Source organism: Entelurus aequoreus, linkage group LG05, assembly GCF_033978785.1.
Source record: "Entelurus aequoreus isolate RoL-2023_Sb linkage group LG05, RoL_Eaeq_v1.1, whole genome shotgun sequence".
Lineage (NCBI taxonomy): Eukaryota > Metazoa > Chordata > Actinopteri > Syngnathiformes > Syngnathidae > Entelurus > Entelurus aequoreus.
Window position 1 is genome coordinate 85908807 of NC_084735.1, and position 26883 is coordinate 85935689.

Here is a 26883-nt window from a genome sequence, read left to right on the forward strand (position 1 = left end):
TTGATGTTTGAGAGAAATAATATGAATTTTGGTGTTAGCGAGAAATAACATGAATTTTCATGTTAGAGAGAAATAGCATGAGTTTTGATGTTAAGAGAGAAAAGACATAAATGTTGATGTTAGAGAGAAATAACATGAACTTTGATGTTAGAGAGAAATAATATGAAGTTTCATGATAGAGAGAAATGACATACATTTTGATGTTTGAGAGAAATAATATGAATTTTGGTGTTAGCGAGAAATAACATGAATTTTGATGTTAGAGAGAAATAGCATGAGTTTTGATGTTAGAGAGAAAAGACATAAATGTTGATGTTAGAGAGAAATAACATGAATGTTGTTGTTAGAGAGAAATAACATGAACTTTGATGTTATAGAGAAAAGACATACATGTTGATGTTAGAGAGAAATAACATGACTTTTATTGTTAGAGAGAAATACCATGTTTCATGATGGAGGGGAAATATCTTGAAGTTTGTGTTCAAGAAAAAAAAGCATGAAGTTTCATGATGTTTGAGAGAAATAATATGAATTTTGGTGTTAGCGAGAAATAACATGAATTGTGATGTTAGAGAGAAATTGCATACATTTTGATGTTCGAGAGAAATAACATGAATTTTGATGTTAGAGAGAAAATACATAAATGTTGTTAGAGAGAAATAACATGCATTTTTATGTTGCAGAGAAATAGCATGAGTTTTGATGTTAGAGACAAAAGACATAAATGTTGATGTTAGAGAGAAATAACATGAATTTTGTTGTTAGAGAGAAATAACATGTTTCATGATGGAGGGGAAATATCTTGAAATTTGTGTTGGAGAAAAAAAGCATGAAGTTTCATGATGTTTGAGAGAAATATGATGAATTTTGGTGTTAGCGAGACATAACATGAATTGTGATGTTAGAGAAATTGCATACATTTTGATGTTCGAGAGAAATAACATGAATTTGGATGTTAGAGAGAAATAGCAAGAGTTTTGATGTCAGAGAGAAAATACATACATGTTGATGTTCGAGAGAAATAACATGAATTTTGATGTTGGAGAGAAATAGCATGAGTTTTGATGTTAGAGAGAAAATACATACATGTTGATGTTCGAGAGAAATAACATGAATTTTGATGTTGGAGAGAAATAGCATGAGTTTTGATGTTAGAGAGAAAATACATACATGTTGATGTTCGAGAGAAATAACATGAATTTTGATGTTGGAGAGAAATAGCATGAGTTTTGATGTTAAAGCGAAATAACATTAATGTTGACGTTAAAGATAAATAACATTCATTTTCATGATGTTAGACAAATATGAAGTATTTGTATAAAATATGACGTTGACTACAGTGAATTTTTTAAGTTTGATGATGTTAGAGATAAATACCATGAAGTTTAATGATGTTAGAAATAAATAAAACCGAATCTGACAATTTTAAAGAGAATTAACATGAACTTTCATGACATTACAGATAATTAAAATGAAGTTTTATGTTAGAGAGAAATAACATTAAGATTCATGACGTTAGAGAGAATTAACATGAACTTTCATGACATTACAGAGAATTAAAATGAAGTTTTATGTTAGAGAGAATTAACATGAACTGTCATGACAATGGAGAGAAATAAAATGACATTTGATGGTAAAAAAAAATAACATGAAGTTTCATGTTAGAGAACTACATGAAGTTTGATGCAATATTGTGAGAATTAACCTGAAGTTTGATGATGTTAGAGAAATAAAATGGAAGTTTGAGAACGTAAGAGAGAAATAACGATGTTTGATTATGTCATAAACAACATGAAGTTTGATGATGTGAAAGAGCAACAACAAAGTCTGGTAATGTTCGATAGCAAAAATATGAAGTTTGACGTCAGAGAAATAAAATGAAGTTTCATAGCGTTAGAGAAGTAACGTTTGATAATGTTAGAAATAACGAAGTTTGAGGATGTTAGAGAAATAAAATGAAATTTCATGACATTGGAGATAATTAACATGATAGAGAGAATTACTATGAAGTTTGCTCACATTGGAGAAACTTTGATGACGTTAAAGGAAAACAACATAAAGGTTCATGATGTAACAGAAATAAAGTTTGATGACGTTAGAGAGCAACAACATGAAATTTGATGTTAGAGAATTTAAAAAATCCATTTCATAACGTTAAGAGAATTAACATATGTCATGACATTGTAGAGAAATAACATGACATTTGATTAGAGAGAATTAACATGAAGTTTGATGAAAATAAGATGAAGTTTCATGATGTTAGAGAGAAATAACCTGAAGTCCGATGTTAATAACCTGAAGTTGTATGATGTTAGAGATAAATAACCTTAAGTTTGATGATGTTAGAGAGAAATAACCTGAAGTTGTGTGATGTTAGAGAGAAATAACTTGAAGTTGTATGATGTTAGAGAGAAATAACCTGAACTTGTATGATGTTAGAGAGAAATAACCTGAAGTTGTATGATGTTAGAGATAAATAACCTGAAGTTGTATGATGTTAGAGATAAATAACCTGAAGTTGTATGATGTTAGAGAGAAATAACCTGAAGTTGTATGATGTTAGAGAGAAATAACCTGAAGTTTTATGATGTTAGAGATAAATAACCTGAAGTTGTATGATGTTAGAGAGAAATAACCTGAAGTTGTATGATGTTAGAGAGAAATAACCTGAAGTTGTATGATGTTAGAGAGAAATAACTTGAAGTTGTATGATGTTAGAGAGAAATAACCTGAAGTTGTATGATGTTAGAGAGAAATAACCTGAAGTTGTATGATGTTAAGAGATAAATAACCTGAAGTTGTATGATGTTAGAGAGAAATAACCTGAAGTTGTATGATGTTAAGAGATAAATAACCTGAAGTTGTATGTTAGAGAGAAATAACCTGAAGTTGTATGATGTTAGAGAGAAATAACCTGAAGTTGTATGATGTTAAGAGGGAAATAACCTGAAGTTGTATGATGTTAGAGAGAAATAACCTGAAGTTGTATGATGTTAGAGAGAAACAACCTGAAGTTGTATGATGTTAGAGAGAAACAACCTTACGTTTGATGATGTCAAAAATGAATAACCTGAAGTTTGATGTGAAATATATTTTAACCTGAGTTCTGACGATGTTAGAGAGGAATAACCTGAAGTTTAATGTTAGATAGATTTTAACCTGAAGTTTGGTGTTAGAGATAAATAATCTGAAGTTGTATGTTAGAGAGAAATCACCTGAAGTTGTATGTTAGAGAGAAATAACCTGAAGTCTGATGTTAATAACCTGAAGTTGTATGTTAGCGATAAATAACCTTAAGTTTGATGATATTAGAGAGAAATAACCTGAAGTTGTATGATGTTAGAGAGATAACCTGAAGTTGTATGATGTTAGAGAGAAATAACCTGAAGTTGTATGATGTTAGGGAGAAATAACCTGAAGTTGTATGATGTTAGAGAGAAATAACCTGAAGTTGTATGTTAGAGAGAAATAACCTGAAGTTGTATGATGTTAGAGAGAAATAACCTGAAGTTGTATGTTAGAGAGAAAAAACCTGAAGTTGTATGATGTTAGAAATAACCTGAAGTTGTATGATGTTAGAGATAACCTGAAGTTGTATGATGTTAGAGAGAAATAACCTGAAGTTGTATGATGTTAGAGAGAAATAACCTGAAGTTGTATGTTAGAGAGAAATAACCTGAAGTTGTATGATGTTAGAGAGATAACCTGAAGTTGTATGATGTTAGAGAAATAACCTGAAGTTGTATGATGTTAGAGAGAAATAACCTGAAGTTGTATGATGTTAGAGAGAAATAAACTAAAGTTGTATGATGTTAGAGAGAAATAAACTAAAGTTGTATGATGTTAGAGAGAAATAACCTGAAGTTGTATGATGTTAGAGAGAAATAACCTGAAGTTGTATGTTGGAGAGAAATAACCTGAAGTTGTATGATGTTAGAGAGAAATAAACTAAAGTTGTATGATGTTAGAGAGAAATAAACTAAAGTTGTATGATGTTAGAGAGAAATAACCTGAAGTTGTATGATGTTAGAGAGAAATAATCTGAAGTCTGATGACGTTGGAGATAAATAATCTGACTTTTGATGTTTTAGACAAAGTTAGATTTTAGAAAAAACTTGAAGTTTGATGTTAGAGAAAAATAACCCAAAAGTTGATGTTCGAGATAAACAACCTGAAGTTTGATGTTTGAGATAATCTGAAATTTGATGTTAGAGATAAATAATCTGAAGTTTGATTTTAGAGATAACCTTAAATTTGATGATGCTAAATAGATTTTAACATGAAGTTTGATTTTAGAGATAAATCATCTGTAGTTTGATGATGTTAGAGAGAAATTGCATGAAGTACCTGCTGATATTGAAGCTGTTAGTGTGTGCAGTGTTTTGGTAAATGTGTTCAGCAGCTCAATAAACAGCAAATAGTGACAACAACAATAGCAGTAATAGTGGGAATGATGGAAGATAATTGCAGCCACATTTTCTCTGCTCGCTCAAAACTCAACCAGCATACTCACTCATGATATTGATATATTTAATTAATATCAATTTAAATAATGTGGGACATATAGCTTTTTTTTAAGCCAAACCCTATGTTTACAACATACAAGTGAACACTACATTAGGTACACAATGCTTTCATAACTTTACATTTCATTCCTGCATGATACTGAATATATGTCCATATTATTAATATCATGGTTATAGTAATATATATTAAGGAGCCAGAACATGTATACCATTTCTTAACAAGGTGTACCTAATGAAGTGGCCAAAGTAAAATGACTTTATTGAACGTCTTTTATTTAATTGTGGGGAAATAAAGCAAAAGCATGCAGTAAAAAAAAAAAAAAAAGTATTAAAAAGTCAAACTTCTTTCCAGTAAAAAATTTAACTCACGTGCTGGAAAACTGCGCCGGCCTGCAGCGCCACCGTGTGGCTGAAGTGTGACACTGCAAAGAGGGCAACTGCTTCGTTAGAGGAATTGAGTTCACTTTCAAAGCGGTCCAAAAGAAACAAGTCGGCGCAGAGTGGATGCTTCATTTTAATTGGTGTAAAACGCCACAATCCCACAATGCACCTGGCCTTCATTCACCGTCGTCACGGCGAGGTCAAGTCGAAACACGCGCGGTTCTAGAGGGAACATGTGAGCGCCGACAGTCGCGAGGATATAGAATTTGGAGCGGACCGTCGGCGATGATGGCGTGGAGCTCGTGTGCAAAATACGTCAAAGTCTACATTTCATCTCATACAAAAATAATCATCAATAAACATTTTGGTGGCATGGGAGGGAGGGGGGGGCGGGTCTCATCCTACATTCATCATGTATTCATGCTGGACGCCGCCCTCCCCCCCCCCACCTCCACTTGACAAGAGCGCTAACACTGCGTGAAAGGTAACGAGCGCCGCTCCGAGTCGTCTGCGTCCAGCCGATCCCACTCCTAACGGTGGAGCGATCACACCGGCTGTGGGGCGCGTCATACGGGCCGGAGAGGGCGTGGCCAAAGACAAGTGACATCGCGAGAAAGCCTCGACGGACTCGTTATAGCTTGTTTGGTTACGGACGCGGCGCGCTGGTTGAGATGACATCAGTGCAAATGTGACCCCCCCCCCACCCCCCAAAAACTAAACCTTGAGCACATCAGGGAGGAAGGAAGAGATGCTTTGGTAACCGTGGAAACGTGCGGGCGTCTTCATAGAGGCATGCAGCATCGGCATCATTGTGAGCGTCTCGGCTTCATGTTCTCCCACCACGCGGCTCAGGGTGGGCGGGGCGCCAGGAAGCAATAATAAGGATTTGTAACACTGGACTGCAACATGGCGACGTGGCAAAATGTGGGACGCCAAGGCGTCCCCGATGGCAGCTCGGCGAGCGCCGGTGTCCTACTGGTGATGTCACTTCACTGGCGGGATGGCGTTCTCCGGGCTTTTTGGGTTCTGAAGAGGTTCCGGTCACGATGGAAGAGCCAATCAGCGGACAAGTTAGCGTGTTTTACATGCACGTGTGGGCCGACTCGGGGGGGGGCTCACAACTCCTGATTATCCGATAGGGTCCTTCCAGGGATTGGCTGAGGTTCCGCCCCCTCCTGGACGGGGGGAGGCGGGGGATGAGGGTGTGTGTCCCCCATGTGGGAGGAGGAGGAGGAGGAAGATGAAGACGATGGCGAGGACTGAGTGGTACATCCAACCTTCTCCTCACTCCCAGCCGTGGAGTCTTCCTGTCCTGCAGGCCTCTGGTTGGCTGGGGGCGTGTCTGCGTCGGGGGCTAACGTGGCGGACGCCGATTGGCTCTTCAGTTGAGCGTGACAGAGCGGACACGTCTCCTGCACGTAGAGCCACTTCTTCAGACAGCCGGCGTGGAAGAAATGGCTGCACGGCGTAATGACGGCGCTGTTCAGGTCCTGGAGGGAGAGCGAGTGCATGGGTAAGGAGGCAATGGACGCCACGCTCCAGTGTGTTGCTTACCTGGTAGCAGATGGCGCAGATGTCGTTGTACTGCCGCAGCTGCGCGTCGCTCGCCGTCGGGAGGCTCTTGATCTTGTTGACGGCGTCCCGCCGCAGCAGGAAGCTCTGCCAGCCCAACTGCGCCCGCAGCCACACGTTGTAGTAGGAGTGCACCAGGATGATGGTGCTGCCCATCACGCTCCACTCCCCAAACACCGTCTCCGACACGCCGTAACACACCACGCACACCGCCACCTGACACAACAAACATACAGACCCCGCTTCCATGAGTTGGGAAATTGTGTTAGATGTAAATATAAACGGAATACAATGATTTGCAAATCCTTTTCAACCCATATTCAGTTGAATATGCTACAAAGACAACATATTTCATGTTCAAACTGATAAACATTTTTTCTTTTGCAAATAATCATTAACTTTAGAATTTGATGGCAGCAACACGTGACAAAGAAGTTGGGAAAGGTGGCAATAAATACTGATAAAGTTGAGGAATGCTCATCAAACACTTATTTGGAACATCCCACAGGTGAACGGGCAAATTGGGAACAGGTGGGTGCCATGATTGGGTATAAAAGTAGATCCCCTGAAATGCTCAGTCATTCACAAACAAGGATGGGGCGAGGGTCACCACTTTGTCAACAAATGCCTGAGCAAATTGTTGAACAGTTTAAGAAAAAACTTTCTCAACCAGCTATTGCAAGGAATTTAGGGATTTCACCATCTACAGTCCGTAATATCGACATCAGTGTGTAAAGGATATCACCACATGGGCTCAGGAACACTTCAGAAAGCCACTGTCAGTAACTACAGTTGGTCGCTACATCTGTAAGTGCAAGTTAAAACCCTCCTATGCAAGGCGAAAACCGTTTATCAACAACACCCAGAAACGCCGTCGGCTTCGCTGGGCCTGAGCTCATCTAAGATGGACTGATACAAAGTGGAAAAGTGTTCTGTGGTCTGACGAGTCCACATTTCAAATTGTTTTTGGAAACTGTAGACGTCGTGTCCTCCGGACCAAAGAGGAGAAGAACCATCCGGATTGTTATAGGCGCAAAGTGTAAAAGCCAGCATGTGTGATGGTATGAGGGTGTATTAGTGCCCAAGACATGGGTAACTTACACATCTGTGAAGGCGCCATTAATGCTGAAAGGTACATACAGCTTTTGGAGCAACATATGTTGCCATCCAAGCAACGTTACCATGGACGCCCCTGCTTATTTCAGCAAGACAATGCCAAGCCATGTGTTACATCAATGTGGCTTCATAGTAAAAGAGTGCGGGTACTAGACTGGCCTGCCTGTAGTCCAGACCTGTCTCCCATTGAAAATGTGTGGTGCATTATGAAGCCTAAAATAGCACAAGGGAGACCCCCGGACTGTTGAACAACTTAAGCTGTACATCAAGCAAGAATGGGAAAGAATTCCACCTGAGAAGCTTCAAAAATGTGTCTCCTCAGTTCCCAAACCTTTACTGAGTGTTGTTAAAAGGAAAGGCCATGTAACACAGTGGTGAACATGCCCTTTCCCAACTACTTTGGGACATGTTGCAGCCATGAAATTCTAAGTTAATTATTATTTGCAAAAAAAAAAAAAAAGTTTATGAGTTTGAACATCAAATATGTTGTCTTTGTTGTGCATTCAACTGAATATGGCTTGAAAATGATTTGCAAATCATTGTATTCCGTTTATATTTACATCAAACACAATTTCCCAACTCATATGGAAACGGGGTTTGTAAATATAGCAGTGCCATGTAGGCATTTTTTTTCCATAACTTGAGTGGATTTATTTTGGAAAACCTTGTTACATTGTTTAATGCATCCGGCGAGGCATCACAATAAAATTAGGCATAATAATGTGTTAATTCCACGACTGTATGTATCGGTTGATATCGGAATCGGTAATTAAGAGTTGGACAATAACGGAATATCGGGTATCGGCAAAAAAGCCATTATCGGACATCTCTAATGTGAAGTGAAAACCATTTCAGGTGACTACTTCTTGAAGTTCATCGAGAGAATGCCAAGAGTGTGCCAAAAAAGTATTCAGAGCAAAGGGTGGCTATTTTGAAGAAATTAGAATATAAAATATGTTCAGTTATTTCACCTTTTTTTGTCAAGCATGTGTTCATTCATAGTTTTGATGCCTTCAGTGACAATATAAAATGTAAATAGTCATGAAAATAAAGAAAACCCATTGAATGAGAAAGTGTGTCCAAACTTTTGGCCTGTACTATATATATATATATATATATATACACACGTTTTTGAACCTTTAAAAAAACATGTATCATGGCCAATTATGCAAATTAGACATCTTGATACCGCCCCGGTCCTGCCCCCACCGCCAAGATAGATTGCAGTAGTGTGGGAAACACTGATGTGTGTGTCTACCAAGAACTCCAGCAGTCTGTAGGTCCCGTTGACGCAGTAGATGACCTCATCCATGTTCTCCACCGGAGCCTTGCGGAACTCCTCCACCATGAAGAGCACGTAGATGAGCAGAGTGCCCAGCACCTGCACACGTCAGCATTGATCAGCCGGATCACACGCGTGCGCGCGACAAACACACGCAAGATACATTGACTTACCTGCAGTGAGGTGAGGATGGAGGAAGAGATGATGATGAGGAGCCAGAAGTCCATGTGAAAAAACTGACAGATCATGTAAGCCATGTACGCCGGGAAGATGAGGAGAAACAAACACAGCGACACAGCTCGGAAGTGCTTCCACAAACTCCTGAGAGGATGGTGGAGGAAGTGATGAGGTCACAAACCAGGTGGCAGTTATTGAGGCGCTAACCTTCTCACTCATTGCCTTTATTCCACTATTTTGACTGCTACTATATTCGCAAACTTCCTGTTTAAAGCCAGAGGTCCGATCTGGTACGTACTTGTCTCTGGAGGCCCCCAGTGCCAGGACGATGGGGTCGGCAATCTCCAGCATGGACTGCAGGATGGAGGCGACCACGATGAAGAGGATGATGGAGAGGAGGAAGGCTCGGTGGATGACCTGCAGCTCGATGAGCCCCGTCTGCACGGCCAGGATGAGCAGCGTGATGCCCTCCGTCATGCCCCTGCGCGCGCGTAGTGAGGAAACGTGTGAGCGTGTGTCCTGCTGCCGGGCCACGCCCCCGCCCCCTGGCCCCGCCCACCTGTGCATGGTGTTGTCGTTCATGAAAGCCCGGTAGCCCTGCAGGTAGAACTTGCAGAGCGTGAGCACGCCCAGAGCGATGAAGGAGACGGTGAAGACCAGACCCAGGAGGGAGTATGGCGTGCTGCAGCACTCTGCGATGCTGCCAGGAACGACAACAACAACACTTCACACACACGGGAAACCAGGCCTGGGCCAAAAACACATTTTGCACCACAATATATTGACATACAAATTATTGCCGATAAACAATATTATTGTCAACATTATTTTGAGATCAAATTAACCACTGATCTAATGACAATACATTCAAATGTACCCTTTTAAATGCAATAAACTTGTTATTAAAGAACCATATGGATAAACTGATGTTGTTGTTGTGCTGGGACTCTTCACCCGTGAGCGTACTCCGGTTAGGGAATAAGTACAGTGCCACACTATATATAATTACAAACCATTTACCATATTGAGCCAACTTGACTTACAGTTCTCGGAACTTGATCAAATATACTGGACCGACATATTTTAAAGTTACCGCAATTAATATTTTCAAGTTCATCTCTAGGGATGATGTTTGATAAGGAATTATCGAGTTCGAGCCTATTATGGAATCCTCTTATCGAACCGATTCCTTATCGATTCTCTTATGGAGTCCAGATAGGTTGTTGTATATGGAAAAAAACACACAATATTTGGTTCAACAAAAGCTCACTTTTATTATATAATAAAAAAATAAAATCTAATAAATAAATAAATATTGACTGTTACCCACCTAAAAAAATAAAATAAAATAAATAAATATTGACTGTTGTTACCCAAAGTATATTAAGTGGGATTTTTCAGAGAAACAAATATATACAGTAACACAAAAACAAGCTGTCTCTGTGATCACTATAGGTGTATAAATAATAATATAGTGTTAAATAAAATCAGTCCCTTGGGCACAAAACTGAAAATAATACAGCTCTCCAAAAAGTGCACTTCTGCTGCTATTTGACATAACTGTTTGTTACGATGCTTTGACATTTTTGCACTTTATTTCTTTATTGAAAGAACATTCTATGAAGAGAAAAGTTGTTTGCAAATGTGGTTACAATGCTAAAAAATGAAAAGTTAAAGCTAAAAAAAGAAATACACTTTATTGAGTTAACATTATTTCTTTATGGGGGAAAAATGTTATGAGCTAGAGAATATAACAACTACACTACCCAGCATGCAACGGGAGTTACGAGCATGCGCGGTAGCCCCGAAAAGTGTTGCATGTTGCCACGCTGTGAAAGTAAACGTCAAGAACTCAGCCAACACGCCTCGTCTGCATTATTTATAATTAGACAGACAACACATCTACAGTGTGATTTTGTAACGTTTACAAGGAAAGAAAAACAAAAGTTAAAAAAGGGAGATATGTTGTATATATATGTATGTGCTGCGGTTGTTTTAAGAACGTTGCGACAGCTGCCGTAAAGGAGGTGCGTTGCTATGTTTCCGGTTGGTGGTAAAAGTGTTGGTCATGTGTTTTACCCTGCTCAAATCTCTCAGTAAAGTTATTCGATGGATTATAGCTTTTGTTTTGAACTTTATTACACCTTGGAGCGCTTTTTCCCGTCCATTGTTTTCCTGCTTTCGCTATCTGCGCCTAATGACTGAGCTACGTGACGTCATTTATTGTGATGTCCCACGGAGCATTTCTGGTCGGGACGGGATTCGAATAACGAATCAACTCTTTTCCTTTACTATAGTGGTCTCGATAACGGGTACCGGTTCTCAAAAAGGGATTCGAGTCCGAGGACTCGGTTCTTTTCTTATCAAACAACCGGGAAAACCGGTTACGAGTATCATCCCTATTCATCTCATACCAGACTGAATCTCAACTCATGTTTTGAAGTGTAATATACTTAACACAATAAGTTGACTCTACTTAATTCAGTCAAAGCAACAAGGTGACCTGACTGAGTTAAGTTGAGTCAACAATTTGTTTTACAATGTGATTTCTCGCTTCTTTTTTGTGAACTTTTGGATCTGCTTTTGGCCATGGTCATGTTTGCAACAAAGACCAGCTAACAGCTCTCTGGAGAGACCAGAAGAGATGCGGGGGAAGAGACGGGACTGTGGAACTGCTGTCAAGCGTTGAGGTAAACGAGTTTCACGAAACCCTGCACTGTAAAAAAAAAAAAAAAGTTGAGAAAACGCAGATTTTCAAGGCGACATGATGCAACAAGATTTTTGCGTTTTCTCAACTTTTGACTACTATTGTTGACTTAACTAAGATTTACAAGTTGAGATAAGAGTTATGTCATATGTCACATATGTCACATAACTCTTATCTCAACTTTTTTTTTTACAGTGTGACTGAATGAGCACGTATCGGCCACTGTGGTCTTCCTGGACGGGCATTGGTCGAGAGCTAGTGGGCAGCCTAGGGCGGAATCGGCTCTCTCACAATATGTACAATTTATTGCAAATTGTTTGGTTTTTCGTTGTTACTTTTGTAGTTGTATGTAGAAATGTTGCCACTCTAGTGGCTGCTGGTTGCATCAGCTCGGTTCTCTTGAAATGTTTTACATTTCCTTTGATTTCTTCAATGTTTTTGCCATGTTTTCGTAACTTTACTTTTGTGGGACTTTTTGTATCTGCACTGCAACCACATCATTTCCCCATCGTAAGATAAAGAGTCCAGCCCCTATGTGTCAAAAGTCTAGCAGCCACATTTTGTACCAACTGTAGTCTTCTAATGCTAGACATAGGTAGACCTGAAAATAATACGTTACAGTAATCAAATTAATAATAATCTTAGCGTCGGTGGTGGACAACATGGGACAAATGTTTTGATTAGTATTCAGTGTTTCCCATAAACTGCCAAGATACTTGTGGCGGTGGGGGCGTGGCTATGGGCGTGGTCACCATGACATCATCAATTAATTTGCGTAATTTACTACAATGATATGATTTTCTCTAAAAAGGCTAAAAAAATGTATACTTACTAATTAATAATAACAGTTTTGTTTTAAACGTCCATCAATCCATCCATTTTACAATATAATTACAACACTTTATGTACATATTTATATACAGATTTAAACAAGTTATTTACTGAAATATATTTATTAATTGTGGTTCTTACAAAAAATATATCTTATAAAAATACAAAAGCTAAAATGTCTCTTAAAGCTATGCCCCTTTAATTAGTGCATACTAAATAATTTAACTTTAGCCTACTACTACAACCATATTATTTACCAGCAACATAAAGTGAAACAGAGGCAGAGGTGTCCTGCCACAGTCAGTAACAAATAAACAGAAAACAGTAGTGGTGGTAGATAGACACAGAGCTTCATCAAACATCTGATCCACTGAACAAAGAGCTCCAAAAATCTTGATCCTACACTTCTCTTTTGTAAAGTAAATCTGAACAGCCGATATGGGCATCTACATCAACTATATGATTTGCCTGAGAAGCTGGACAGGACAAAAAAAACAAAAAAAATTTCTTTTTTAAATCTATTTGTGGCGGCCTTAATTCTTTCATGGCGGGCCGCAACAAATAAATGAATGTGTGGGAAACACTGGTATCAGAACCGGCCTGCAGGCCACAGCCGCCTGCTGCTGTTTTGCACGCATCAATACTCCATCAGTGTTGGCGCTAGGAATTTTCAAAATGGGGTCCCAGGGACCCCATCAAGTCATAAAAATGGGGTCCCTCAGTAAATTTTGGGGGTCCCACTTTTTTGTAACCGTTTTGAAAACAAATGATAAATGTATGCATTATCCTGTTATATCTCACATTCTTTATTGTGTTTTGTAGAAAAGTTGTCATAAACGTTACTTAATTCATTTAAAAAAATAATATAAAAGAAAACACATTCTTAGGCATATGTAAATGTATTCATTTATAAACATTCATTCACTTTCTTCTTTCCTTCATGGATCTAAACTTTACCGCTGCAGGTATTTTTTTCTATATTTTTATTGTAATATTTTCATAATGTGATAGTTCTATTTTTGGCCAAAGTAAGACCAAGACAACAATCTGAAGTTGTCTTTATGTTTTAGTTTAAATGCCATGATTTTAATAGTCCCGCGTGTGCACAGATTTTCCTCCATGCTAAAATGAGTTTGACACCCCCGGTCTAGCCTAGCCAATCCTAAAGATACATGCACATGGCGATTATTGAGTTAATTTTCATGCACACACCTGGTGAGGAAGAGGAAAAGCAGCCTCTCTCGAGAAGTGGGCTGGTCTCTGGTGCTGAAGTACGAGTAGATCTGCAGAGTGAAGAGCAGCAGCCAGAAACACATGAAGAGCACTGGGAGGACCAGCTGGTTCCACAAGGACATTCCCAGGGCCAGCAGCCCGTAGACCTCCACCACCTGCACTCGGGGAAACAAGAAGATAAGTCCCCTGGGCACTCGGGAACCCGGTTACGGCTGCTCTCACCTGGACCAGCTCTTTGTAAGCGGTCTTGGCCAGGTTGTACGGCACCAGGAGGTTGGACGCCAGGAAGTAGATGACCTCCAGGCCCGTGAAGATCATGGAGAACTTGTTGATGAAGACAATGGTCTCCAGAGGGACCAGGCACAGCCTGGCCACCAGGGGGAGCAGATGGGCCGAGAAGAGCCAAATCCTTTTGGTCTGCATCACGCAGGAACACAAGGTGCACACGACCAGCTGACCTGGGAGCAGCGCACGAACGGTTTGATTCCAAAGATACGGGAAGAAACGATGTCAGCAGAAACCCGAAAGCAACAAAAGAACATTCTAGCTTCAGCACTCTGCGGCCTATTTATAGCACAGAGTTGTACTGTTCTACGGGACCTCAGTGTGCTTCCAACTGCATGTGTCATGTGACCTTACCTATGAGTGCTGTGGTGAATCTGTTCATGGAGAGGGGGTCCAGGTACACGGGACCCTCGTGGCCCGACTCCAGCTCACTGCGCACGTAATCCCTGAGAGGAGACGTCACGCTGATTGAAGCACTGCAGCGTGTCTGTGCGTGTGTGTGTGTGTGCATACCTGGACACCTGGTGGCCAGCAAAGAGGAGTAGAGCGGTCAGCACGTAGAGGTAAAGTTTGACGAGGTGCTGACGAGGCAGAGTGAGCAGCACCAGGCTGAGAATGTAACCTGCGCGTGCACACAATACAAATACATCATGACATGAATGTGTGTTAATGTGTGTGTGTGCGTTCTACCCACCCACGTAATGCAGGTAGAGCGCCAGGTACTTGTACTGGAAGAGAGGGTTGTTGGACAGGCTGGAGCGCTGGATCTTCTGGAAGAAGGAGCTAACGTCCCAGCGGTACAGCACGTCCAGGAGCATGATGCTGGGGACGCGCAGGCCCACGTTGAGCACCGCCTCCACGCGATCCTTTACCGCCATGAGCTCGCCGTGACTTCTGACTGGCGTGCAGAAGAGACCGCCGGGTTAGGGCTCCAGCAGGTGGTGCTGTGGAGCGATGCCACAGAGGAGGAGGAGTTGGATGTTTGGGCCGCAGAGAATGAAGAGAATGGAAGCAGAATGCAGAAGAAAGATGGAGACTAATATTAGGAAGAAGGCAAAATAACCCAGGGCTTTGAGTGCGACAGTCACGCAGTTTTGACATTCTCACACCACACTCGACTAGGGATGATGTTTGATAAGAAATTATCGAGTTCGAGTCCATTATCAAATCCTCTTATCGAAACCGATTCCTTATCGATTCTCTTACCGAATCCAGATAGGTTGTTGTATATGGAAAAAAACACAATATTTGGTTTAACAAAAGCTCACTTTTATTTTATAAGAAAAAAATAAAATAAAATAAATAAATAAATATTGACTGTTACCCCCCTAAAAAAATTAGATAAATAAATATTGACTGTTGTTACCCAAAGTATATTAAGTGGGATTTTTCAGAAAAACATATATACAGTAACACAAAAACAACCTGTCTCTGTGATCACTATAGGTGTATAAATAATAATATAGTGTTAAATAAAATCAGTCCCTTAGGCACAAACTGAAAATAATACAGCTCTCCAAAAAGTGCACTTCTGCTGCTATTGGAACATACTAACTACACACACTATGACACTAAGAACACCACAGTCATCAATCAATAATTCTTCCCCCCTTACATGAGAGCGAAGCATGGCAATAATTGCATATTGCCTGTTCTGCCCTCACTATACATGTTGAGGTTATACAGTTTGGCAGACAGCTAACAAACAATCCAAGACATCTAATAAAGTTCCAAAGCAGATGAATCCATTTAGGCTATTTATTGTTGTTGATCTGGCTTTGTCTTTTCCTATCTTTACTTTTGTCTTGCACTGGACTGTTATTTTTATTTTTTTTCAACTGAAAGACACACAATGACAAATGTATAAACTATGTGATTCAATTAACATACTGAAATGTAATACACAATATGTAAATATTAGCTTCACACAAATATACAGTACTATCATCAAACAAATACTTCTGAGTGTTGAAACTATTTCGATGGTGGAAATACACGACTGGCAGCCATTTTAAGTCCTCAAAACATCCATTAAAACAGTGCACAAAAATCGTTTTTCAATAAACATCTTAGTATCAAATTTAACCACTTTCCACCTTAATATTGAGTTACATAAACAAGTTAAACAGTTTACTTACAGACTTATCTTTTCCAAGCCTAGTAAGAGCTAACACAACTTGTCTACTTCTCAATTGTCTCATGAACTGAACTGACGTCGCCAACCCGGAAGTGCCCAAACTAATGACGCATAGTATTTTCATATCGCCACAAGGTGTCAGTAAGAGTCTACAATCAAATGGGCATAACATTGCCGTCCCACAGGGCATTTCCTGTGGGAAGGGATTCGTTCCCTGGGATTCGAATAAAGAACCAACTCTTTTTCTTTACTATAGTGGTCTCGATAACGGGAACCGGTTCTCAAAAAGGGATTCGAGTCCATGGAATCGGTTCTTTTCTTATCGAACAACCGGGAGAACCGGTTTCGAACATCATCCCTACACTTGACATTTCTTACGCTGATATTTCCTCCATTTTTTTCCCCCATAATAAAAAACTTTGGTCCTCGCGGATTGCCGTGGTTCGAGTACCTCTAATTGACTGACCGAGATAACTAATCCCAGACCAATCAATCTGTCAGGTTCAAACACTGATGACATCTATTAAACAAGACAAGAAGCAAATAATTAAAAAGAGACAGAATTACATTTGGCTCAATTGAGGAGAGACGTCTGGGCTGTACTCTTGGAACAGTCTCCCAGCACGCTCTGGCGAAGAATTGTACGCCTAATCTTTTATTTGGACTTTCCCTGATTACATGGCAACAGCTGTTTCTAAAGGAGGGGGGTTGTAAACAGCCATCGCCTCTGATTCCAAACAGTTCAAAGAAAAGGTCGTAAAACAGTTCAAAGAAAAGGTCCCTGGAGGAGTCTGGTCCTGCTTCCTCTTCGCTTTGTAGTTCTCGGGTCAAAACAATATCTTTCTGTTGATTACAATACATGAAAGAAACAGAACACCTTCATGTTGCTTCCCATCCTACACAGTGGAGTTTTACAAGCCTTCTTCTTGGTAGGTTCAAAGACAGCTTTTGTCTGCTCGCCGGGAACTCATTGAAAAACAACGTTTTGTGGTAACTTAAATACAATTATTCCAACACAATCAATCATTACTTTGTGCTAAATCTAACCAACCACAAAAGGCACCACGCAATATAAACTAATCGGAAGCAATTGAAGGCGGGTCTTGGCGTTTCTAACTATCTTTTACACACAACAGCACCAACATTTAAAACTCGCTTGATGCTCTCCTGCTCGCGAGAAGATGGACGATAGGTAACTACCTAATTTGGTTCACTGTTAATTTGCTGTTTCTCCTTGAATTTCTTAGGTAATATTTACTGTTTTAATGCTGATATATGTCGGTGTAACATATATTTGCCTCTTCTCCTGGCCAGTTCACACTTAAAAAATGTTGGTCTCATAGTATGTTTGTCAGAGTTACAGACTTGTAAATATCAATTTAGACACCAACCCTAAAGCAGTGTTTCTCAAAATTTTAAATTTCAAGGTCTATTCTTAACTCTGATAGGGTACAAATTAGAGATGTCCGATAATATCGGACTGCCGGTATTATCGGCCGATAAATGCTATAAAATGTAATATCGGAAATTATCGGTATCGGTTTCAAAAAGTAAAACGTATGACTTTTTGAAACACCGCTGTACGGAGTGGTACACGGACGTAGGGAGAAGTACAGAGCAGTTGCGTCTCCCAGTCATACTTGCCAACCCTCCCGGGAGACTCCCGAATTTCAGTGCCCCTCCCGAAAATCACCCGGGGCAACCATTCTCCCGAATTTCTCCCGATTTCCCCCCAGACAACAATATTGGGGGCGTGCCTTAAAGGCACTGCCTTTACGTGCCGGCCCAATCACATAATATCTACGGCTTTTCACACACACAAGTGAATGCAATGCATACTTGGTCAACAGCCATACAGGTCACACTGAGGGTGGCCGTATAAACAACTTCAACACTGTTACAAATATGCGCCACACTGTGAACCCACACCGAACAAGAATGACAAACACATTTCGGGAGAACAGCCGCACCGTAACACAACATAAACACAACAGAACAAAGACCCAGAACCCCTTGCAGCCGTAACTCTTCCGGGACACTACAATATACACCCCCGCTAACCCCCAACCCCGCCCACGTCAAACTCCTCATGCTCTCTCAGGGAGAGCATGTCCCAAATTCCAAGCTGCTGTTTTGAGGCATGTTAAATAAAATAATGCACTTTGTGACTTCAATAATAAATATGGCAGTGCCATGTTGGCATTTTTTTCCATAACTTGAGTTGATTTTAGGGATGTCCTAAACGATAAATGCGTTAAAATGTAATATCGGAAATTATCGGTATCGTTTTTTTTATTATCTGTATCGTTTTTTTTTGTTTTTTTTTGTTATTAAATCAACATAAAAAACACAAGATACACTTACAATTAGTGCACCAACCCAAAAAACCTCCCTCCCCCCATTTCTTTCTGTTATCAATATTCTGGTTCCTACATTATATATCAATATATATCAATACAGTCTGCAAGGGATACAGTCCGTAAGCACACATGATTGTGCGTGCTGCTGGTCCACTAATAGTACTAACCTTTAACAGTTAATTTTACTCATTTTCATTAATTACTAGTTTCTATGTAACTGTTTTTATATTGTTTTACTTTCTTTTTAATTCAAGAAAATGTTTTTAATTTAGTTATCTTATTTTATTTTATTTTTTTTAAAAGTACCTTATCTTCACCATACATGGTTGTCCAAATTAGGCATAATAATGTGTTAATTCCACGACTGCATATATCGGTTGATATCGGTATCGGTTGATATCGGTATCGGTAATTAAAGAGTTGGACAATATCGGAATATCGGATATCGGCAAAAAGCCATTATCGGACATCCCTAGTTGATTTATTTTGGAAAAACTTGTTACAGTGTTTAATGCATCCAGCGGGGCATCACAACAAAATTAGGCATAATAATGTGTTAATTCCACGACTGTATATATCGGTTGATATCGGAATCGGTAATTAAGAGTTGGACAATATCGGACATCGGCAAAAAAGCCATTATCGGACATCTCTAGCACAAACGGAACCAAATGGACCCTATTCGTGGCCAGGGTTACAGACCTTGTAAAGGTAAGAAACAGTTTAGCTCGAGGGAACTCTATCATCCATCATGAGTGAAGATGGTAAGCCTTGAGCTTTAAGTGGCTGTGAGGACATTGATTTTAAGGTGTAAATCGACGTAAAAAAAAGGCCCAAAAAATGTATGAACGCATCATGACGCTAAGTCTCACTTGGCAGCCCTGATAACACATGATTATACATCAGAAACCTGAAGAATGTCACGAGTGGAAAAGACAACAGTGAGTGGGCTCATTTATCTAGCAAAGTTACATTTTTACTATCTGCTGCTCTCTTTCTCTCTCTCACTTTAGTCTCCTTTTACAAAGTTCAACAACACACACGCTCTTTCTTTCCTTCCTTATGGACACATTCACATTCCTCTCTGCTCATACAGACGACCTGGAAACATGATCTCGGGACAACAGTCCACAGTGGAATGTGAGCGGCCGCATTGGGGAGGAATAATGCACACATGCCATGCTCAAATTTCATCTTTCATTGTTCTACCCTCAAACGGTTGCATGGTAACGTCCTCGGCCTTCATAAAGTGTGTCAGAACTTCAAGGGGTCATTTTACGATTTTTTTTTCTACAAACCCCAAAACCAGTGAAGTTGGCACGTTGTGTAAATCGTAAATAAAAACAAAATACAATGATTTGCAAATCCTATTCAACCTATATTCAATTGAAAAGACTGCAAAGACAAGATACTTAAAGGCCTACCGAAATGAATTTTTTAAATTTAAATAGCAGATCCATTCTATGTGACATACTTGATCATTTTGCGGTATTTCCATATTTTTGCTGAAAGGATTTAGTATAGAACGACGACGATAAAGTTCGCAACTTTTGGTTTCTGATAAAAAAAAGCCTTGCTCCTACCGGAAGTAGCGTGACGACACCGGAGGAAGGACTGCTCATATTTTCCTATTGTTTACACCAGCAGCGAGAGAGATTCGGACCGAGAAAGCGACGATTACGCCATTCATTTGAGCGAGGATGAAAGATTCGTGGATGAGGAACGTGAAAGTGAAGGACTAGCGTGCAGTGCAGAACGTATCTTTTTTCACTCTGCCACATCAATGTGGAATGCACTCCCAACAGGTATAAAAGAAAGGGCATCTCTATCCTCCTTCAAAACCGCAATAAAAGTTCACCTCCAGGCAGCTACAACCCTAAACTAACACCCTCCCCGGATTGCTAACAATCAAATGTAAACAATCAAATGCAGATACTTTTTCTCATGCCTTCTGATCTCTCTCTCTCTCTCTCTCTATGTCCACTACTTGATGTCCATATCCCACCCCCCCCGCCCCCCTCCACACCCCTGATTGTAAATAATGTAAATAATTCAATGTGATTATCTTGTGTGATGACTGTATTATGATGATAGTATATATGATAGTATATATCTGTATCATGAATCAATTTAAGTGGACCCCGACTTAAACAAGTTGAAAAACTTATTCGGGTGTTACCATTTAGTGGTCAATTGTACGGAATATGTACTTCACTGTTCAACCTACTAATAAAAGTCTCAATGACGGTAACTTAGGTACAAGGGTTCATTGGATTCCGCACTCTCTCCTTTTTCTATTGTGGATCACGGATTTGTATTTTAAACCACCTCGGATACTATATCCTCTTGAAAATGAGAGTCGAGAACGTGAAATGGACATTCACAGTGACTTTTATCTCCACGACAATACATCGGTGAAGCTCTTTAGCTACGGAGCTAACGTGATAGCATCGGGCTTTACTGCATATAGAAACAAAACAAATAAGCCCCTGACTGGAAGGATAGACAGAAGATCAACAATACTACCAAACTCTGGACATGTAACTACACGGTTAATGCTTTCCAGCTTGGCGAAGCTTAGCAATGCTGTTGCTAACGACGCCATTGAAGCTAACTTAGTTACGGAACCTCGACAGAGCTATGCTAAAAACATTAGCTCTGCACCTACGCCAGCTCTCATCTGCTCATCACGACCCGTGAGGTCGTTCGGCTAGCGCGTCTGCTATCCTCAAAGTCCTCCTGGTTGTGTTGCTGTAGTCCGCCGCTAATACACGGATCCCACCTACAGCTTTCTTCTTTGCAGTCTCCATTGTTCATTAAACAAATTGCAAAAGATTCACCAACACAGATGTCCAGAATACTGTGGAATTTTGGGATGAAAACAGAGCTTTTTTGTATTGGATTCAATGGGTCCGAATACTTCCGTATCAACCGTTGACGTCACGCGCATACGTCATCATATCTAGACGTTTTCAACCGGAAGTGTGGCGGGAAATTTAAAATTGCACTTTATAAGTTAACCCGGCCGTATTGGGATGTGTTGCGATGTTAAGATTTCATCATTGATATATAAACTATCAGACTGCGTGGTCGCTAGTAGTGGCTTTCAGTAGGCCTTTAACATTTGAACTGGAAAACCTATGTTATTTTTTGCAAATATTAGCTCATTTGGAATTTGATGCCTGCAACATGTTTCAAATCTGGAGAAATCACTGCACGTAAGCGATGATATTACGGACCTTCGATCCCTCAGGCGGTACTGCATCAAAAAGCGACATCAGTGTGTAAAGGACATCACCACATGGGCTCAGGAACACTTCAGACAACCATTGCCAGTACTACAGTTTGTCGCTATATCTGTAAGTGCATGTTAAAACTCTACCATGCGAAGCAAAAGCCATTTATCAACAACACCCAGAAACGCTTCCGGCTTCGCTGGGCCCGAGATCATCTAAGATGGACTGATGCAAAGTGGAAAAGTGTTCTGTAGTTTGAGGAGTCCACATTTCAAATTGTTTTTGGAAACTGTGGACGTCATGTCCTCCGGACTAAAGAGGAAAAGAACCATCCGGATTGTTATAGGCGCAAAATTTAAAAGCCAGCATCTGTGATGGTATGGGGGTGTATTAGTGCCCAAGGCATGGGTAACTTACACATCTGTGAAGGCACCATTAATGCTGAAAAGTACATACAGGTTTTGGAGCAACATATGTTGCCATCCAAGCAACGTTATCATGTACGCCCCTGCTTATTTCAGCAAGACAAGAACATCCTTTTCGTCTTACCTGGAGATGGAGTATGCACAGATGGAGAGCAACCTGAAAGCCGCACTGAATGAGGAATAGACTTTCTGACAAGAGGTTTGAGAGGCTTTTGTTAATGAGATGCAACCACTGGTTTACTCCCCCCACGCCACTGTTTGACTCATAACTTGATTATAACAATGGAACAATTAGAGCTAACGTGTGGTGTTACACACTGTTTTGTAAAAGCACGCCTCGCTGCTCTGATGTTGTAAACAACAGGTTCAGTGTTCATAAGAAAAGTTAAACATAATTTAATAGTTACATTTATATTTGTAGGTTTTGCCATTGCAGTATTAACGGTAGGGGTGTAACAGTACGTGTATTTGTATTGAACCTTTTCGGTACGGGGGTTTTGGTTCGGTTCGGAGGTGTACCGAACAAGTTTCCACACGGACATATTAAGTAGCGTACCGCACGTTGTGTAAGCAATGCACACCGAGACACAACACACGGCATGCTAGCAACGACCGGGCTACGATAGACTGATCATACGTCCTCTTTTCACCGGAGATGTCCTCTTTTGCGGAGCTGTCAGGGCGGAGTTTCTTAAATGCCTCAAACGTCCGGCATTTTGAGTTAGGGTTGCGTGTATTTGCAATGTACGTTCAGGGTTAAGAAGGGGTTAATAACAAAACAAATGGTGGAGGTGTGCGCGCGCAGCATTGGTGAAGGAGGGGCGGAGACAGAGAGAGCGAGAGAGTTATGATAAACGCGCATGCTTCGCCAGGTTCTGCTTTTTATCCATAGAATTATCAGATTTAATTTTTTATTATCTATAGCAGGGGTGTCAAAAGTGTGCCCCGGAGGCCATTTGCGGCCCACAGCTAATGTTTTAAAGGCCCACGGCACATTCTAAAAATACTATTAAAATAAACAAAAACATAACAAAAGTAAAATAAAAAAGCTTAAAGGTGAAATGTAATTTAGAAAAAGTTGCAATGTTGACTAATAAAACAAAGCTGTTTTTTTTTTTCTTTCAAACTGTCATTGCTCAAAACATAATATTGAATCAAAATCAATGTTATTATGAATTATTGACCTATCCTAAGAAAAATATTTTTGGTGGAAGATTTTGCAAATTTGGTAAATAAATAACCCAAAAATGTATATTTTGTTGTTTTCTTACTGTACCGAAAATGAACCGAACCGTGACCTCTAAACCGAGGTACGTACCGAACCTAAATTTTTGTGTACCGTTACACCCTTAATATATAGATAAAACAAGTATTTATGTCCAGTAAAGAAAGACTGTCATTATTTATTTTTTTAATATGTAAAAGAAGTATTTATGTTAAGTGCAGTTGTTGATGTTAAATAAAGTGATTATTAGCAAAACCGCTTGACATCGTTATGTTGAGGCAACGGGGTAATGTCGGTAGCTTCATTGCTGAATGTAACTAATAAAGTAACTTGTAATCTAATTTAGTTACTTTTAAAATCAACTAATCAGTAAAGTAACTAAGTTACTTTCTAAAGGAGTAATCAGTAGTCATTAATCAGATAAGTTTTTCAACAGTTACATGCCATCAGCATGCGACTCTGCATTGTTCCTGTTTGCGGATGACTCGGCCCTGCTGGTATCCGGCAAGGACAAGTCACAGGTGGAAAAAATCCTCAGAGCTGAACTCCGTAGAACTTGCACCTGGCTCACTGACAATAAACTATCCATACACTTGGGTAAAACGGAATCCATCCTATTTGGGTCCCAAATCAACCTTAAGAAAGTCAACGACTTCACCATAAAAGTGGGTGACATTGTTATCACCAGGAAAGATGAGGTCACCTACCTAGGTTCCATGCTAGAGGCTAATCTTTCCTGTGAAAAAATGGCAACCAAGGTAATCAAAAAGGTCAACCAACAGACGAGATTTCCCTCTAGAATCTCCTCTCTGGTCAACAAAAGCACCATGAAGATTCTAGAGGGAACTCTCATTCAACCCTTTTTCGATTACGCTTGCACCTCCTGGTACCCTAGCACCTCCAAAACCCTCAAATCTAAACTCCAAACATCCCAGAACAAGCTAGTCAGGTTACTTCTAGACCTCCACCCCAGATCAGACCTCACTCTTACCCACTTCTCCAAAGTGGGCTGACTCAGGGTGGAGGACAGAGTAAAACAACTTGCACTGAGCCTAGTCTATAAAATCTGCTACACCTCCCTGATACCGAAGTACATGTCAAACTACTTCCATAACGTAAATGACCGCCATAACCACAACACCAGGGGGAGCTCCACTAACCACGTTAAACCCAGATTCCGATCTAACAAAGGTCTTAACTCATTCTCCTTCTGTGCCACATCAATATGGAATGCACTCCCAACAGGTGTAAAAGAAAGTGCATCTCTATCCTCCTTCAAAACCGCACTAAAAGAACACCTCCAGGCAACTTTAACCTTTGACTAACACCCTCCCCCCTCCACATCCCACCTCCCCGGATTGTAAATAATCAAATGTAAATAATCAAATGTATATACCGTATTTTTCGGAGTATAAATCGCACTGGAGTATACGTCGCATTTTTGGGGGAAATTTATTTGATAAAACCCAACACCAAGAATAGACATTTGAAAGGGAATTTAAAATAAATAAACAATAGTGAACAACAGGCTGAATAAGTGTACGTTATATGAGGCATAAATAACCAACTGAGAAGGTGCCTGGTATGTTAACGTAACATATTATGGTAAGAGTCATTCAAATAACTATAACATATAGAACATGCTATACGTTTACCAAACAATCTGTCACTCCTAATTGCTAAATCCGATGAAATCTTATAAGTCTAATCTCTTACGTGAATGAGCTAAATAATATTATTTGATATTTTACGGTAATGTGTTAATCATTTCACACATAAGTCGCACCCCCCGGCCAAACTATGAAAAAAACTGCGACTTATAGTCCGAAAAATACGGTAGATAAAACAAGTATTTATGTCCAGTAAAGAAATACTGTCATTATTTATTTTTTTAATACGTAAAACAAGTATTTATGTTAAGTGCAGTCGCTGATGTTAAATAAAGTGATTATTAGCAAAACCACTTGTCATTTTTATGTTGAGGCAACGGGGTAATGTTGGTAGCTTCATTGCTGAATGTAACTAATAAAGTAACTTGTAATCTTACTTAGTTACTTTTAAAATCAACTAATCAGTAAAGTAACTAAGTTACTTTCTAAAAGATTAATCAGTAGTCATTTATCAGATTAGTTTTTCAAGGCAACTCTGATGCACACATACCAAATCCAACCAGCCTCATGATGGCAGCGTTCTTTTACGTAATCGTCCAGTCCCTCCTTATATAACGTTATCGTCCACGACTGGTGTTTTTGTCACTTTAATCCAGCCAAAGCAGGGAAATGTAGACCCCATTCACGGAGGAAGGAAACCCAGTCAGAGGCGACACGTTATACTGTCATTTCTGACCAGTGATGCCGACATGAACTCTAGTAACCCCTCGCTCTGCCTCGACAGCGTCAACGCGACGCGATACTGACATTATTTCAAATTCAGCCAATACAAATAAGACCTGATCTCTTCCGTACCTCCCTCCGTTTTGTTGCCGTAACGTGAAATAGGATGAGCTGCGATCAGGCACTTAGGCTAACAGCTAGCTTAGCTTAGCCACATGCTAAGCTGCCTGTCAGTATCACGTCAACAACAACAATGGCGTCACGGGCGTTTAATTCAAAACACCTCGTACACAAAAGCAAGCACATAAAAGGGACATATATAAGACATGAATGCGTTAATTTGAGGTTATACGTAGTGCTTTGGCGCCACTCCCATTCAAGATAACCGTAGCTGCTAGCTAGCGTTAGCATCAACAAAACGGCGGAAAAAAGTCAAACTCACACGCAGAGTAGGACGTTTAGAGAATGCACCACGGACTCGGTGTGCTTTCCGGCATGGCCATCGATCATCTTTAACGGGGCATCGCTAAAAAAATAAAAAAATAAAAAGATGAAAGGGTCCCGGGGATGGAGCCGCCTCTCGCTGACAGGATGCGGCCGACCCGCGCGTCTCAACACCTAGCCATGTTTGCTAGCGGCGGAGAGGCCGCGCGGCGCATGCGCAGAGATGTCGAAACTGACTGAACGTGATGATGAACGGCCGCTGGTCAGTTTTAATTTCCGTTTCGAAAATGGAAATGGAAAAAAACAAGAAACAACTGGTTTATTTGAATTTAATTTAAAAAAAAAAAATTCAAACAAAGTCTTTTTTGACAGTAAAAAGGAATAACAACGTCTAAAAATGGTTGTGATTTTGACTTCATATGTCATATAACAAAACTTTAAATCCACAGTAAACAGAAACTGAAAAAAAAAAAGGCCAACCGGATGTTTTGTCATTTTCTGACACCGAAAATATCTATTTTCAAAGTAAAAGCGGGAATAATTACTACGCAGCGGAGAGGCCGCACTACGCATGCGCAGCGATATTGCGACTGACTGAACATAATGATGAATA

The 26883-nt window shown here is 40.0% G+C and overlaps 1 protein-coding gene across 1 annotated transcript; it reads right to left on the bottom strand.

Moving 5' to 3' along the window:
• Window positions 1–5027: 5027 nt before the first annotated feature.
• On the bottom strand, window positions 5028–26480 carry LOC133651194 (RING finger protein 145-like). Its single transcript, XM_062049206.1, has 12 exons — window positions 26269–26480; window positions 14805–15054; window positions 14624–14732; window positions 14465–14556; window positions 14048–14283; window positions 13805–13980; window positions 9614–9754; window positions 9353–9535; window positions 9051–9198; window positions 8854–8976; window positions 6462–6695; window positions 5028–6397 (listed from the first exon to the last, which is right to left on the bottom strand). The coding sequence occupies exons 2-12, from the start codon at window positions 14986–14988 to the stop codon at window positions 6023–6025; spliced, it is 2001 nt and encodes a 666-aa protein (XP_061905190.1). The 5' UTR covers window positions 14989–15054; window positions 26269–26480; the 3' UTR covers window positions 5028–6022.
• Between the last annotated feature and the right edge of the window lie 403 nt (window positions 26481–26883).